Source organism: Camarhynchus parvulus, chromosome 2 (assembly GCF_901933205.1).
Source record: "Camarhynchus parvulus chromosome 2, STF_HiC, whole genome shotgun sequence".
NCBI classification, from domain to species: Eukaryota; Metazoa; Chordata; class Aves; order Passeriformes; family Thraupidae; genus Camarhynchus; species Camarhynchus parvulus.
The window spans coordinates 56236764-56254455 of NC_044572.1; the positions used below are offsets into that span (position 1 = coordinate 56236764).

The 17692-nt window shown below is 38.1% G+C and overlaps 1 protein-coding gene across 9 annotated transcripts in view; it reads right to left on the reverse strand.

The window, feature by feature from the left end:
• Positions 1 to 15996, reverse strand: part of ICE1 (interactor of little elongation complex ELL subunit 1) — a 40921-nt gene extending 24925 nt beyond the window's left edge. For 4 of the 9 annotated variants that reach the window (XR_004061380.1, XR_004061381.1, XM_030965235.1 and 1 more), the window contains exons 1-11: positions 15727 to 15996; positions 14931 to 14989; positions 13341 to 13375; positions 12878 to 12896; positions 12009 to 12120; positions 10900 to 10976; positions 5706 to 5743; positions 3776 to 3858; positions 3479 to 3518; positions 3337 to 3393; positions 1588 to 1677 (exon numbers count right to left, since the gene is read on the reverse strand). Coding sequence is in view for 7 of the 9 variants with exons in the window: in XM_030965235.1 (XP_030821095.1) it covers positions 1588 to 1677; positions 3337 to 3393; positions 3479 to 3518; positions 3776 to 3858; positions 5706 to 5743; positions 10900 to 10976; positions 12009 to 12120; positions 12878 to 12896; positions 13341 to 13375; positions 14931 to 14989; positions 15727 to 15810 (694 nt within the window). In the remaining 2 variants the exon portion in view is untranslated. Of the gene's footprint in view, positions 1 to 1587; positions 1678 to 3336; positions 3394 to 3478; positions 3519 to 3775; positions 3859 to 5705; positions 5744 to 6667; positions 10866 to 10899; positions 10977 to 12008; positions 12121 to 12877; positions 12897 to 13340; positions 13376 to 14241; positions 14506 to 14930; positions 14990 to 15726 lie in introns of those variants that run through there. The other 5 variants (XM_030965212.1, XM_030965269.1, XM_030965220.1 and 2 more) reach the window with 4 other exon arrangements.
• Positions 15997 to 17692: the final 1696 nt, after the last annotated feature.

Here is a 17692-nt window from a genome sequence, read left to right on the forward strand (position 1 = left end):
TGGAAAAGACACTACCATCAAGCTGATCTGCTCTCTAGGTTGAAACTATTATAATATGGGACCAGAAATCAGGGCAAACTCATTAAGATCCTTTTTTTCCTAGAAGATTGCACCTGTAAACATAAGCACTTTGTTTTTATGAATTCAAGGTAAAGGCCAGTTTCATAAGAGGCTGAATAACCATATAGCTGTTCTAGGCTTGATGAGGGAAAAAAACAAACCAGTAACAGGACAAAATACTTATTTCTATGAAATCTAACCATTCCACCAAAAGCATGGTCTAAGCTTACAATTTTCTCCATATTGAAGTGGGAAGAAAGAAGGACCGGCTAGAAGAGACTCTTAGAGATAATTGCTTCCTTCTATGAAAGTACTGTTGTCTCCTTGAGAAGATATGAATAGGAAAGATGGAACACAGTTTCTGAAATCTAAAGTTCCTCTTTTGGTGGATGGCAAAGGGATTACTCTGGAACCTGATACCCCTAAAATCACATATATTTTAAACTCTTCAGTTTCTTGTGCTTGTTCTTGTCACTTGATTGATCCTTGATCAAGACATTAAATTCAGAATTGCAGGGTACAAGTGTCTAGCTCAGTTTTGGAGCTGAAGCCATGTATTTGCTGCATTAAACTCATGGAAGTAAGGTTGACTAACAGGTTTATGAGCTGGTCCTTATATTTTGGCATCTTTTAAGTGGATTCCACTGGAACACATTTGAAGGCAGATTCATTGGGATCTACACTAGTAGCACATTTTCAGACTTGACAGGGTTCTTAAAAGCTTTTAATGCTGCTGGGTACCTATCCCAGGCAGTATCTCTGTATCTTTAGTTACAAAAAAATCAAAGTAGTAGAGAAACTGAAAAAACTAATAAAGCTTAATAAAAACATTCCAGAGATGCAACACAGAAATTAATGCAGTTTCAAGGCATCTATTACTCTTGAGTGCAGAAAGAAAATATCTGCTGTGTAAGGTTAAAGCAGTTAAAGTTTGCTGTGAATATGCATGTGGATAACTACTCAGATTATTCTTTATCATTATCTGAATATCACATTACAAAGAAGAAAATGGAGGTAACAGCTTCTTAAACCTTATAATTCAACTATGTTACCACATACTTGTTTCAGACTAAAAAGAGCCCACATGCACCATCATTCACATTATATACTACAGAGTTGATAACGATATAATAATAATGTTTTAACCATGAGATGAGTTTTGCCTACTTACAAACAGTAAAAGAATTTGATTTCTTGATTGCAACAGCAAATTACAACAGCTTTTTATCAGAAGACGGTTCAAGTTTACTTACCCATTCAAATTAATATTTGTATTATTTTCAGATAATTCAGATTCTAATCACACATGTAATTGACCAGACAAAGACCAATGAAAGTATTTAAGTCTTTCAAAAGAGTGTTACGCAGTTACTACCCAACTGGAACCTACTCTCTGCAACAGTTAGTCTTCTTTTGTTGCATCATTCCTTATCCCAAATAGAAGCTGAAAGAAAATACCAACATTGCCTTTTGGTCAGAAAAGGAGAGAGTATCAAGAAAATTTCAAGACTTTGCATGCCATTGTACCTAAGACAGGATCATTTTTCTCATTCTCTCTTTTTCCTTTTGCACTGTCAATGCACATCCGGAGTTGTTCTAATAAGAACATCGCTCTTCCTGTTAAAATAAATAAATAAAAAATCTATTTATTTTAAATAAATTTATAGAATTGAACTAAGAATTGTGTTTATTTTACTCAGAACACAGACATGTCTACAACTACATACAAAATACCTACAAAAAATTAAAACAAGGCACAAGCTTCAGTGAAAGAGAAATGCTAGATGCCATTTAGGGTATAGATCCTGTACTGGCCATATCCCCATAGCAGACTAAAGGAACAGCTAGAGAATGCTTTACCTTTTCCTTTTCATAAGGAGTACTGCAAAAAGTTAATAACAGCCCCCAAAGTAAAAGGTAAAACAGATTCAAATGTAGCATTAGCAAAATTAAACAGCTCTGTAAAACAAATCAAGTTACATGAACCTGGGAGAAAATCTTCTACGAAGATGTGTATCACATTTCTGCTCACTCAGTAATAATTAATCTTAGTTTTATCATGTAATAGCACCATGTATCTGAACTAATTATCAGGCCACAACACTAGGAGATTGTCTACAGTTCTAACAGCACCATTGCTAGGTGATGTCAAACAACCTAGTTTTAGAGACAGAAGAGAAGTGGAGAGGGAAGAAAAACTCAAAACTGCAGTAAGATACAGAAGCACCTTATAGACTTATGCCAAAAGTATCATAAATCCAACAATCAGGAACTGAGACTGTTTTTGTGCAAATTCTGTAAGTCAAAGGCCATAGCAAACTGCTATTATTTTATGAAGAGACATATTAAAAAACAGTCAGCATATACAAGGCAAACCTACCAAATTTTGCTAAACAGCTAATAACAACACTACCATTTACTCATTATTAATAAATTCTTGCTACTATTTGAAGCTCAAATTAATGTTCAGATATTAATTTTCCTATTTTGCCATTAATTAAAAATCAAAGAATTAAATTTGGTACCAATTCAGTATAATCCAAAAGTAAAAAATATGCCAAGACACACACAAACTGACAAGGTGTGGCTTTTTCAAAAACCTTAATTTCTGCAACAAACCTATTTTGGAAAGCAAGAAATAGAACAGTGAAGTTCTTTTGCCTCAAAACAGCCTTCAGCATATCTAAATAGTTCAAAAGCAGTACCAGCACTAAAAGACTGCAAAAAATACAAAAAATAAATTTGCCTAAAGTTTGGCCTCAGTACTTTGGAGGAAGTTTTCAAGGAGTTTGCTCCATTAGAGTTAGATTCAGGTAATTTGTAGCATATATTTTAGATCACTAAAACAAAAAAAAATGTCAATAAGATAAGATACAACTATACCTCCTGTATTTCCACTTGATTTTCCAAGTCTCACATAGAAATTTTACTATATTACTCTCCTATTTGGTGCTTTATGATTTCAGTAAGCTTCAGAGGGATTGTTAGTATTTTTTTCAGTGTTTGCATTTTGTTTTATAATTGCGCATCAGCTGACTTCACATATGCACAGGGTAGACTAGCAATTTTTATGAATCAAGAGTTTTCCTTACTGAAAAACTGAAAATAGTAATCTATTAGATTGGTCCTTCATCAGTGTAACCTACTTGTATCAACCACATCTGCTCTTATAGCACTTTAGCAGTATCCCGTTTCCAAAACTGCAACTCCAGAAGAGCTGCAATAAATTCGTTACAATTGGTTCCACACAGAGAATGGACTTGCAAAAAGTCTTACCTTTGTCTATATACGTTGCAAGATCTTCACTTGAACTCTGAGTTTCTGCATGTTTAACTATTAAAAAGAGAGGTGGAAAGAAAATATTCAAATGGAACAATACCACATACAAATTCAAAGGCATTCAAAGGTAAGCACTTACGTTTTCTGCACTTCTCTTTAATTACACATTCAAGTTTTCCCTGTTAAAATTAAGAAGTACAGAATTTTTATGCCATACATATTTCTTAGAACATCAGTTCCTAAAGAGCATGAAATCTATATCAACATTTCTGAAGTTGGAAAATTTCTCTCTTACAGTGAACTGCTAATGTTTAGTTACTCAATGTTCCCCCAAAAATGTAATTTTACTATTTCAGCACCTATTACACTAATAGCTTCTTTCTTTCCCCCAAAAAATACTAAAAGAAGCTTCAGACAAAGACAAGGAAAGCCTTACTTGTGCTTTTTTCAGTTCCTTTTCAAGCCTTTTCTTTTCAGTTTTTAGTTGTCTGAAGTCCTGTGTATGCTTTGTTGCAGCCTCTTCAAAAAAGAGAACCAAAATTCAATTTAGAAACTACACTGTAAAGAGGCCACTAATTTAAGTGGTGCTGGTATAGTAGTTCCCTAGTTTGCAAATAAAGTCACCAGAAAAAAACAGATAGTGTGAAATACAAATCTATTGAAGCTATATTTTGGTTCATTCAGACAATATCTCATGCATACAAGTATGCTGCCTTCTACTGTATAATTACTGGTTTGAACCACAGCAATACATTTATTAGTTTTCTCAATTATATGCAAGAATGAAGAGTGGGTTATATTGTAATGATATTGTACTGTAGAACAATATACATCAAGCATATTGTTGAAAAAAGGAGATAAAATTGAGTTGCAAGGGTTTTTTACAGTTTTATTCTCTTACTTAAATAAAAGCTCTGGTTCAAAGATGAAAACACTACAGCCAGCTGCATTAGAAAGATACATAAAGCACTCAAAACTAATAGAGAAGAGGACCTTATCTCTTAATGTCTAACAGACACCTGGCAAGTGTGCAGATGGGTGGAAAGAGAGGGTATAGGGTAGGTGAGAACTGAATGCAAGGTTCCTAGGAAAATTCTTAGGTGACAGAGTCAGCTGAGAGAACTCCTGAGAGTTCAGCTTGATGACTTATATGTGGATGGGAAAGAAAAGAAATGGAATCGTCCTGCGGGTCAAATCAGAAGAGAGCCTATTAAAATAAAAGGTTTTAAAAAGGAACCTTAAGTGGTAAGCTAACAAAAAAAACCCAATAATGGCAAAATTTCATACTGCCAAAAGATACAATGTTTGAGATATTTAATGAACATAGAAAAAACCAAAACAGATAAAATAGTCACTGAAATTGGACCTAACACATACTCTCTCTCAGTATTTTGTTCTAGTTCTGCCAGAATTTGAGATTTTGGAGGCAAGTGTGTAAAAAGCCTGGCTGTCCTGCAATGGAACTCCAAAATTCTCATCAAAATAAACACCTTGCTCCTGCACTTTACAGTAAGATTCAGGGGGCTTATAACACTAAGATATGTCACTCAGTTCACTGTATTTTGAACTATGGTAAGCACAGCTAAAATATGCATGATATGAATGTAAATATCTGCCTTGCCAATTGACGACACAGCAAGTGAAGTCTCAAAAAGTCTTACGTACATCCATCCTTGCAAACAAGAAAAACACAGGGCCATGAAGCCAATGCTTTTTCTCCATGTAAAAAAAAGCAAACAAACTAACTAACCAACTAAAATACAAATGCCAGACCATTTAAAAGTCAGAAAACGTGCATCACGAACACCAAATACTTTAATATGAACATAAACATGAACAATCCTGCCAGGATTATTAGAACACTGAAGCACATGCCCTATGAAAACAGTCTTACTGAACTAGACTTAATCAGCCAGAGGCGAAAACATAACAAATCATAGAAAGAATACAAGAACAGCTTTCCTGTACAAAGAGGTATCAAGAAGATGGAATGAGACTGTTAATGGGATTGTTCAATCAAGAAGATGGAACAAGACTGCTGTATGGTAGACATTAGGTGTAAACTGAAACATGGGAGTTTCCAACATGTTACTGAACCAAGTTGCCTACAGACGCTGGCAACACTCCATCCTTTGAAGTTTTCATGACTAGAAGTTCCCTTCCAACTTCATCTGAGTCATGTGCCTAAGACACTCAGCAGAAAATATTCTGCAGGAGGGCTGATATAAATCAGAGACTAAGCACCCCATATAGTACTGGCCTGCCTTGTTCCTTGGGCATCAAAGTTAAAGTCACAATTCCTCTGGACAGAAAAGGAAAAGAGATCATGTTACTGTACTGTTGTCCTACTCAATGTAGAAAGTTACCTTCAAGTTTTTTCACTTTAGTTTCCAGTTTCTTTCTCCTGTTAAAAAGAACACATTAATAGATCATTTTTTAAAATAGAACTATGTTGCATGAAAAGTCAGGAAAAAAAATCTAGCCATTCAAAGAAAACACACCTCCTATACCCAGGACCTGTGAGACCAATGAGTCCCTGAAGATGAAAAATCAAATTGGTGCCATGTTGCTGGCATTCTCACACAAACACCTGTATCTGTACAGAGGCAAAATTTGCTTTTAAGAGAGTCAATCCACTAAATATACCTTTAGCAACAACCTGGTATTAGAAATACAACCGCAGAAAACTGGCTTCTGTTTTTTGCATTTCTAAGATGTAATGCTTTACTCCTTAAAAACAATCAAGCTTTGCTTACAATGAATAATATCTAAGAAATGATATAATCAGGAATAGCCCTCAGGATGACTTATGTCCCACACCTTTTTGTTCAGAACATCCAGATACTTTAGACTAAAGTCAAACCAAAGGAAAAATATGAAGCATCCTGAACAATTTTGACTTCAACATTTCCAATCCTACCTTATATGTAAAACAGACAGAACTGGAAAAGAAATAAATAGAAAATAGAAAAATAACATTTCTATTATTTTCTTCTACTAAACTCTAATATCCCAGAAATTGTTTTTAAACTGTTGTGGTAAGTAGACAATTCTACCAATGATCACCGATCAGTTTCATGAAGTAGAACACAGTTAATTTATTCCCCATATTAAAACCTGTGTAATAGATTGAGACTCACCATCTAAGCCTTCCTGGATGTTCAGGCTTTAATTACCACTTCAGAGATTAACCAGAATATATTCAAAAATCCACTCATAAATGGTATGATTGACCACCCTTTGTATGTTCAGTAGTCAAAGTATTTATAGTATAAAGTAATAGACCAAGGATTCTGTGCCTTCTCAGCCTGAAGAGGTTCATACTTACTTTCCTATATGATGGCTTTGACAGTCAAGCCATAGGAGAGAATTTCAGCAAAACTCCTCATAAAATATCTTTATAGAAAAAAATAACGGGAGGCAGGGGAGGGGTGAGTTGTCCTTTAGAAAACAGGATGTAAGAAACTTCTGTTTCTCTGTAGATTATCTTCAAGTGAATGCACAGAAGTACTACATACGCAATGCATGGACATTGGAAGCAAGATAAGTTGACACAGGAAGACCACAGAGATGTTGTTTACCATTGCAGAGAGAAGACTCATGCAGCCAAAGCTCAATTAGAATTCAAGCTGACCAGTACTCTGAAGGACACAAAAGGGGCTTTTCAAAATATCTTAACAGCAAATGGAAGATCAGAAATAACATCAGTCCATTGCTTGATGAGGTTAGTCACATCACAAATAAGGATGCAAAGCAGAGATATTTAATGCCTTCTTCACATCTGTCACCAATGACAGACCCTGGGACTCCCAGAAACCTGTGTTGGAAGACCATGAGTAGCTTGTTTAGCCCAGGAAAGAGAAGGCTGAGGGGTGACCTCATCACAGTTTACAACTTCCTCAGCAGGGGACAGCGGAGAGGAAGGTGCTTATCTCCTCTCTCTGCTGACCAGTGACAGGACAGAAGGAAATGCAATGAAGCTGCACTAGGGAAGTTTAGATGGGACATTAGGAAAAGGTTCTTCAGGCTCCCCAGGGAAGCAGTCATTGACATCAAGCCTGTCAGAGTTCCAGAAGCAACCGAATGATAGTCTTAGTCTTACAGCTTAGTTTTAAGTAGTCCTGTGAGGAGAAGGGAGTTGGACTCAATGATCCTCATAGGTACTTTTCAACTTGAGATAAAAAAAACTAGGATACAAATAACAAGAATCTGAACAAAGAGAAACAAAGTGCCAACATTGTCATTGCAATAATATTTATAAATTAAGTAATTACATTTACATATGCAGAACTATACTAATTTCATCAACACACAACTACATGGAGAAAATAGGTAGATATTAAATCTAGCAATTTACAAAAAGCAGTTTGCAGATGATGCATTTGGGCAGAACTCCTCTTATGTTACCCAGCTCAAGTTCCTATCTGATCCTTAAGATACATGCACAACTGCAGCTGACAGAATGCTATGCTAACAGAAGTTGTACTCCATGGGAACTGCCATCCCTGTAGAATATTCAGATCTCAACTAGACAGTCCTGAGCAAGCTAACTTTAACACTGGCTCTGAATAGCAGACTGAACCAAAGGACATGAGTGATAATTTCTCACCTTTTTAATAGTACCTGTAAATTAACAGTAATTTTATGCACAATTCACTATTACTCTGCTTCTGAAAAAATCCAGCTTTCAAATTACTAAACTCATATGACCTACTGCTTCAAATGGCCTCAGTATCAGAGGTATACAAAACAGCTACAGCATCACAGAATTGACGCTCAGGTGGCAAGAATCCACTGGAAGTTATGGTGTTCAACCCACACTGCTCAAGCAAGGCCACCTACAGCTCACTGGCCAGGACCACTTCCAAATGGCTTCTGAATATTTCTAAGGATGTGAAGGCCACAAACTCCCAGGGCAATCTATGGAAGTACTCAGTGATTCTCACAGCAAAAAGTGTTTCCTGATGTTCACAGGAAACATAACCTTCTTTGTCTTAGTTTGTTCCCATTGCCTCTTGTCCTATCACTGAGGTCCAAGGAAGCGAGCCTGGTTCTTTTTTCTTTACACGCTCCCTTCAGGTATTTACAGACGTCAGTAATACCACCCCTGAGTCTTTTCTTCTCTAGACTTAATGGTCCCAGTTCTCTCAGCCTTCTGTCTCTCAGCCTTCCTATTCCTTAATCATCTTCACAGTCCTTCACTGAACTCAGTCCCATATATCCATGTCTCTCTTGTATTGAAAAGTCCAGAACTAACACAGTATTTCAGGGGTAGCATCGGAAGTGCTGAGCAGAAGAGAATAGCATCTCCCTCAGCCTGCTGGCAAAACTCACTGAAAACCAAGATACTGGTATCTCTTTGCCACCAGTGTGTATCGTTGGCTCACATCATGAAATCATCCCAAGCTGCTGTCCACTAGCACACACTGGTGATTGTTCCTCATCAGGTGCTGGGCTTCACACTTCTCCTTGCTGAGAAGTTACCTCATTTCTTCAGCCTGTCAAGCTTGTGCTGGATAGCAGCATGCCCCTCTGGCCCACCAGCCACACATGCGCCATTGGCAAGTTTGCTGACAGTAGGCTCTGCCCCATCATGCAGATCACTAACAAGATGCTAAACTAGACTAGACCCACTGTGCAGTCCTCTCTGTCTCCCCCTAGGGTAGTATTATCTACTTGTCTCCAACCAGACTTCGCACAGTGTTCATCATCACACCCAAGGCCCAGCCATTCAGCCAGTTTTTGATCCACTGTCTGCCCATCCAGCCCCTACAGCACCAGCCTAATGGGCTATGATGAGGCTATTATGGGAAACGGTGTCAGAGATCTTATCCCCTCTCAGACACTAGCCACTGCTCTCCCCTGATCTAGAAAACATGTCAATTTATAAGGTCAGTGAAGCACAATTTCCCCTTGGTGAAGACATGCTGTCTACTCTAGAGCTTCTTGTCCTTCATGTGCCTGAAAATGAGTTCAAGGATGACCTGCTCCATCACCTTCCCAGGGATCAAAGTGAGGCTGACTGGTCTGTAGTTCCCTGGCTCCTCCTTCTTGAAGATATGAGTGACAGACAGGGACAAACATTACATCTATACTGACGCAATAAATTGCCAAGCACATCAGAGCGGTCAGTTCCCTCTTAAGATGCAGTTAGCAATGGGGTAGCTGCTCTCTGCTGCTCTTAGATAAGACAATGTACTGAATATTTCATTAAGCTCACAGTACATTGAGTATGTCTATATGTGAAGTAAGTGCAGAATGGCTGAAGAAATGACAACAATCCTGGTCTCCTCATACAGTCGTTTGGGTAATAATGGCTTGCTGCTCTGCTTGTGAACACCGTACGTTTCACAAGTCATGCAAAGAGACTAGTGTATTTCTTATGAGAAATGCTTCAGTCACTTGATCATCTCTGTGGACCTTCATTAGACTCTCTCCAGTATACCCGTAAGCCTGTACAAAAAAGCCCAGAACTGGGCACAGTACTTCAAGGAATGGCCTCACCAGTACTGAGCAGAGAGAACCAATCACTTCCCTGGACCGGCTGGTAGCACCAAAATAGCTTAGAAACACCAAAGTTAAAAATGATAACCAGCTTATATGGAAGCAAGGAGTCACCAGTGGGAGTCCCATTGGGATGTGTGCTAGAACACATCAGAAATAAAAGTTGACTACAAAATCAAAAGGGTCTTAGAATTCCAAGTCACTAGAGTGCAATCATTGGTTTTTGTAAATGCAAAGTGATGCACATGAAGAAAAAGAACCACAACTACCAACACCTTGCTATATATTAGCTGGTTCTCTTTTGAGAGCATGAGAACCTTCCCACACAATACTGAGAAGTCACAGTTCCCTGATATAGGTGATTTAAAGGTTAAAAATATTAGAAGATTAAAAAACAATTAGACAAGCCCATTAGAGTATGCATCAAGAGCCATAAGAGTTAACACACACATATGCTCCAGGCAAGGAAACCTTTGACTGACTGCTTACTGGAAAAACAAACTGGGAATTAACAAGGCACAGCTTCAGAATACTCTGTATTATGGCAGCAAAAATTACTTTTGCACTTTTAGTGCCAAATCCCTCCTGCTCATTTCCAAACATGGCAGACAGCTCACTATGAACTGCTCAGCTGTTACATTAAAACAATTATTTTAAGGACTGATTTTAGTACAGACCACTTTGGCAATATTATTCTTATACTGGCCTCAGAGACTTAACAGCAAAACTGAAATGGATGGCAATAACAAAAAGCTGAGACTAAGAACCACTTAGAACTGTAGAAACTACAGCTTTTTTCAATTTCATCCTGTTCTTAAAGACTTTCATTAAACAACCACATAAAGCCACTTCACGACAAGACAATAAATAAAGTAACATTGCACTCAAAAGAGTTTGCTACAATACTTAGGATCATTCTTCCATCAACTCCTTGTTCTAAGAACCCATAAGTACAAAAATTTTAGTGAGATGGAAAGCATAACTAAGGTACATTATCAAGTTTGGAAGAGGTAAGAGAGGCAAAGAAAGGTTGAGAAAAAAAGAAGCATCACTCACACAGCATCACTGTTTAATATTTCTTCTTTAATTTTAACATATTCCAGTTGGCTCTCCTGATAAATCTTGAGAGAATTCTGAAGAAGGAAAGCACAGTTAAAATATGTCCATACTGAGGGCAAAAAAAATGGCAGACACTTTACCTCTTCTAATGAAAACAGTGCCTGGCCAAAAAAGTTTAAGTATATTCAATAAGAAGCAAGTTGGAAAGTCAGGTTATCTTCTTCCTTTAAAGGCAAAAGTTATAATAAACAAACACATTAATCTCTTTATGTCTATCTTTTGAGTACATGTCTTCTACACCTAGCTGGATAGGAACCTGAAGCTGAAATAAAGATCTTAACTATTATACACTATACATATAATCCTATTTTTTCTGAAAAAGTGCCATCAGGATGTCAGCTACTAATGCTTGCTGAGGGAAGAGCAGTTATAAAATCATTCTAACACAGAACACTAACTACGTACAGCAACAAGACAAATGTTAGTATCTTTCTTGTACCATTACAAAAAAGCTACAAGAAAGAAAGTGGGGTGTTTTCTCCAGAAATTATACTAATGTCTAGAAAATACATACATGTAGGTAATTTGAACAATCTAAACCTTCTTCCCTGTAGACTAAACCTCAGCTAAGCGATGGGAGAGAAATTAGGAATAAACTTCAGAAGCTAATGATGTAAAACATATGTTCAAAAAGGTAACAGAAGCACAACACTATTCTGCACAGACCCACTTTCTTGGCACCTTTTCACTAGTAAAAGTTATATTCAATAATCTGACAAGATCAGAGCAGAAAACCAAAGGAGTCTGAATGTTTCTCATTCCTTCCTTCCTTTCCTTCCTCTTTCCTTCCTTCCTTTCTTCCTTCCTTCCTGAGGAAATAACCAAATAATCTGATCAAAAATTTTAAGAACTACAACAACCTAAACTTATTGTCTCTCTGAAACCTGAAGTAATTTAATTAATTTCACCTAACTTCACCAGAGCTACCTGTCCCAGTGAGCTGTAAATGAGAACAGAGCTCATTAAAAGTCAGCTTCATTAAGATGAGCATTAGGAATATGCATTTCCTTCAACAGAAAAAGCGCAAGTTCTTTAAACAAGCACACCTTTTTTTCTTCCAACTCTGCCTTCAAGGAACCCAACTCTTCCTGGCATTTTTCCAGAGGCAGAATTTTCTGTAACATCTTCTCCACTTGGCAACGAAGAGCAGAGATCTCTCTGAAATTAGATGTGCAATTTAAAAAGCTGCCAAAACCACAGATACTTTGAAACTCAGTATTCTGATTCTTCGATCAAGCATCTGAGTATTTTGCTTTTATCCTATGGAAAAAATGCTGTGAGAGATACCTAAAAACTTTAACAATTTCAGTGCTGTCATTTTTCCACCTATTTAAAGAAAATCCAAGATCTGATTTAAAAACACTACACTGAACCCAAAGCTAGAAGCAAGCAGATGGCACGTGCCACAGAAGTATGCTGCCTACATTAAAGTGCCAGTAATAAGTGTCTCTGCATACACAGTGCTGTAAAGTAAGAGCAGAGTCCAAATGCAGTGTTTTTCAACAGGCAGGTTGGAGTCCATAAAAATTATATGCTGCCTCTTCCTCTATAATCACAGAGTAAGCAAGGGCACACACAGACACAACTCTTAAGTCAAAATGCTTCACACAAATATGGATGCTCCAAATAGCCATACATTTAACTACCACCAAAAGATGAGCTTCACATCTCCACTCGGACTCTCACTAGCCCAGGACCAGGAAAGAATCCCACACATGTATTGTACAGGAAGAACAGATTTTTCTCCTCATCATACCTTTGCTAACTATGGCCTAGGAAGCATGGTGAAAGTACCATACTAAAAGTGCAGCTTAGACCTATGGCTGTTGCTATGACACCATCAGTCTCCTAAAACTAACCACAACACAGAAAATATAATAATACATCTTTAGTAGACAATATAAATCCAACTTACCGTTCAGCAAATTGAAGCTGTAATCTCTTGTTAAGGTAGAAATTAAAAACAGTTTATCAAATGTCCTTAAGTATATTTCAATCCAACTGCAACTTGCAAAGAAACATCCAGTAAAGACTTCCTCCCAGAAAAAAACACTCCCCAAGACTTGCAGAACTAAGTGTTTATACATGCATTTCAATACATTTGAAGTGAATAAGAGCTTCTTCTGTTACATGAAAAAGATTGAGTAATTCTCAGCAACTCAGATTTCAAATAGACTACGCTAAATCATATACCAGAAATAGGCAGATCTTAAGTGGACAGTTGCAATTCCAAAGGCCTATTTTCTTTACAAAATCCACCCAGTTTGTTCTTTATTAGAGACATCATCTCATAACCTAAACAGAAAGCCTCAAGCCCTTTTATAAATGTTTTAGGTATACTAATCCTGTAAGAACACAAAGAGAAAACTAAAGGATATCAGTGCATTTCTGTTGATACTCTGTCAGCAAACGACTGTAAGAAAAGAAATAACCCAGACATTACTCATTTTCTCCCCTGATTTTGACAATCATATGTTAGGGTATCTTTCCTTTTGCTTTATAGATAAATAGAGAAAGTGTAAGATTGGTTTAAATTTTCTGATAGTAGTCAATATAACCCTTTGATTTCATTAAGCCATTCAAACCTCAAATCAAACTGCTTTAAGTAGGAAAAAAAAAACGACTGGCAATTACATGAAGATGTAGCCATTAACTAATTGGAGCTTAAAAAAAAAAGTATTGCTTAGACAAAGGAAATAATATACATATATATAAAACACGTTTCCATGCTTGAAAGGATGTTTTCCTAAAAAAGAACACACATCTCAGAGAAATAGTTTGAAAGACCGTAAAAGGCTTTAATCTTTATATTATTCTCCTAGCAGCCGTAAAGGGTAACACTTAGCCTGATGCAAGAGGGCCATGGGACAGCACCAAAGAAAGCAACTCCTTTCTTTTCTCAAATATTATGTTTTTTAAGAACAGAGAAAAGAAAGGACAAGAAAGAGTAATACCATGGGAGTTACACAAATACAGAGAGGGTTGCATTACTTTCTATTGCAATAGTTAAGAGCAATCCAGTAAAGCAAAAAAGAAAGGCTGAGCTGCAAGTAGCTAAAGAAGAGGCAATTTCCGCAAGAAATATATGCACTGGCAGAAAGAAGAGGGACACAAAATTTAGAGGTCAGAGAAGAAATCGCAACAGAGTAAAGGAGCTTTGAAAAAAGGATCCTAGTTAAGAGACCCAGTGTGTGCTAGCTGAAATACTCTGGAAATAGAATGCAGGACTGTCATTTAGATTCACTAAACCCAGATTGACATGTATCTAGAAAAGGATACATAAGAAACAAACCGCTAGAATTAGGAGCCATTGCATGGATATTAGGCCATAGTATGGAGGTAAACATAACATATCTTGATATATTATTCCATACAACGTGTTGATGGGTTTTGAGAAGAATTGGAAGCAAGCACAGAAAAGAAAGCAAACTGTAAGAAGGATTTTATAATCATCACATTCTGAACAATGTTCAGCTTCACTTTTCACATTCTGATATTTAATCCCAACAGAATTTCAGAATTTAATAATCAGACTAAATTCTGCTGAAAAAGTTCATATCTGTACTCAACTTTTATTTCCCACATTCCTCACCACAGAAAAATGAAATAAGCAAGCACAATTAAATGAACAAAATAAATACAAATAAATATTAATAAACATCATCTGCTTCTGCCTTAAATAAATAAATAAATCTCATCAAAGAGTTGCTTCTGCCTGTACTTCTAATAATATTACAGGTACACAAAATAGCTCTGTTTACTGTCATTATACACAGATGTTTTACAGAATAAATTAGTCTTACAGTCTAGATTTAGGACATGTTTGTGAAAAACTTTCATTTTGAGAAGCATTTAGTGTAGTGCACAAGTGAATATTCACATTCCAAAAATCATATCTCCTGCATTGTTGTAAGTACTTAAGAATAAAACCCAAACAAACAAACAAAAACACGTGCAATTGTACTTACTCTCCATCAATTATTTTTTGCTTCAATGCAATTAATGCAGCTACATATTCATTCATATTCTGTAAGGAAGAGTCTCAAGTCAGTAAAGAACTTATACCCCAAAAATCAGTACTGTAAATAACCCCTAATCCAATGGCTAATTTTATAGAAAATACAATAAACTGTCTTCACACAGAGAATGCAGGCTCCACAAGTATGCATCTTTAAGTGAGGCCTGCTACAAAAGCTCTTCAAACTTTGCCTCTGCAGTAGACTATATACTAAATCCCTATAACTTCTTCTGTCAAAATCCAATTGACCTTTGGCAGAATATCAGCAATAAACATTAGCTCACTTGAGTCTACAGATTTTCCAGTTTCTCATCCATACTCATTCTAAGTGTGTCCTATGAACTCTCAAGAGGACCTTCTCTTCATTTAAAGGAAAAACAAAAATTACCCAAAGCATAATACCATAAAAATACACACTCGCTTAACAGCCCTCAAGGAAGTAAATTCTAAATCCTTATACTGCACCGAAGCATAGCCAAGAGGACACAACGAGAAATTCCCTGACAGATCCCACTAACCACGTCGCAGAGACACGAGCTACTTTTCCACACTTCGCCTAGCTAAAACTCGACACTGCTGCTACTTTTAGAGCCCGTTTACCACGCACGCTATCCGCGTTCCCGACGGCACGGGGAGCGGTGACTGCGGTACCGACACTTCCCGCCAGCGGCCCGGCGCTGATCCCCTACCTCGTCTGTGAGCAAAAACCCCACTCCAGCGCCACAGGGACGGCGGTCGATGCCTACCTGCTGGAGAACACCGCAGTTGGCGCAGGCCCTGCCGGCGGCCGCAGTTCCGGCCGACGGCGGTGGCGTCTCTCCGGGCATCATCGTGCCCACGCCTCCATGCGGCCCCAAGAGCGGGGCGTGTGCGGCGCTCTCTGGCGTCACACACCGCGCCACCGCTTTAGCAAGGACCCAGCTCGCCTTCGTCTCCTCAAGAATGCTGTCCTCTGCTGCCTGACTATTAGCAGCAGAAAAGACAGCAAAGAGTGATCTCTGCAGAGACTGAGCGGTGAAAGCAACTGGTGGAGAGCGACTTAGTCCACTGAAAGGCACGGCCTCAGCCACGCCCTTCTACCACTACGATTATTTTACCTTCTCCTAGGTGCGGGCACTTTTGGTAAGGGAACTACTGTGGGCCTGACGCAGGTGCGGAATAGGGCAGCTTCTTTCACCTGGCGCGAGAGGAGGGACGGAGCCGCCGCTGGAGCGTCCCGTGGGGGGGAAAGGTGGGGCTGCGCGCGGCTGTGCGGCTGTTCCGTGACAGTGCGGCCACGCTCTGTAATAAATTACACGCGGCCAGGCCAGGCAAAGCTGAGCTCCCCTGCAGCCGGAATCACCGAACATTGGTCTCGGTGATCCGCGACGAATCTGATGTGATACCGAAATCGGCCGGAAAATAAACTAATACAAATTGAAATATTTGAAAGCCGGCATTCCTTATTACAGCTTTGAACACTTTGGGAGGATAGCTCCTCTAATCGGATGTGTGTAATGACACTACAACAGGGCATTAATTCTATCATGATCATACATAGTCATTACAACTTACTTCTTAGCTAATAGGTAAACATCACTGCCGTAGAACTAATTTGCATGCGTTCGCCTCCTGTTGGAAGTCCTTTTATAGTGCTAGACGGTGATCTAAAAGGGTCTCTGATGCTCGTACTCACTGGGTGTCCCAATATTACAAATTACCTTCCCTTGAACAGTTTTTTTTGGGCCTGCGTTGCTGCTTCTTGGTACATAACTTTGCCAAAAAAATCTCACTATATTCCTCATTATCTATTTATCCACTGGTTCTAGCCACGTTTATCATCTTGTGCATACTTTTACATTCTTTTGGGTTTGGGTTGGTTTTTTTGCTAGTTAGTTTTTAAACTCTATCTAGGAGCTTCAGGAGAACTGAAAATTTATATTCTCTGTGTTATCTCTCAGAAGCTAACCACCCTTGTTACAGGGTGATTCTCTCTGCTCCCGTGCTGCCAAGCTAGAGCTGCCTCCTACACAAGGGCATGCTAAGCTGATGCCATTCCCTGACACACACGCCCCTCCTAGTTTTTCAAACGGGAGCGTACCAGTTCAGCTCACTCAGACAGCATCTTGTGGGAACATAATACTCATGGGAAGAGATCAAGCTTTTTATTTCGTCCAAGCATTTGTAAACACTTTTAATATTTAGCATCTCTTGTCATGACTGCTTGCATTTCCCACTTACACTACATCTTTCTATAGTGAGTAAGCTTGGGAAAGACTTTATAGAATTACAGAATGGTTTGGCTTAAAAGGGACCTTAAAGATCATGTAGTTCCAAGGCCCCTGCCATGGGCAGGGACACATGCTGCTAGACCAGATTGCTTGTGTGTTTCAGGCCATGCTTTCAATCACTTAGAGACACAGAAGTTTAAGTAGTAACTGCTTACTATTGTGAAAAACACTAATCACTTGTTCTAAAATTTTAAAAATTTAATAGTAATAAAATGGTTATAAAAATACTAATAAAAATTAGAGTAATAAGAATTTGGACAATCAGAGTTAGGACAATGAAGTACAATAAAAACAAAGACATATGGACAGTCCGGGTGCCTCCTGGGCAATTAAGCCCTGAAAGCACACACGCTAACAAAGGATTAACCCTTAAAAGCAATAGCCTGTTGCATATTCATATATGTTATACATGATGCATAAATGATTTTTAAACAAAGGGTGT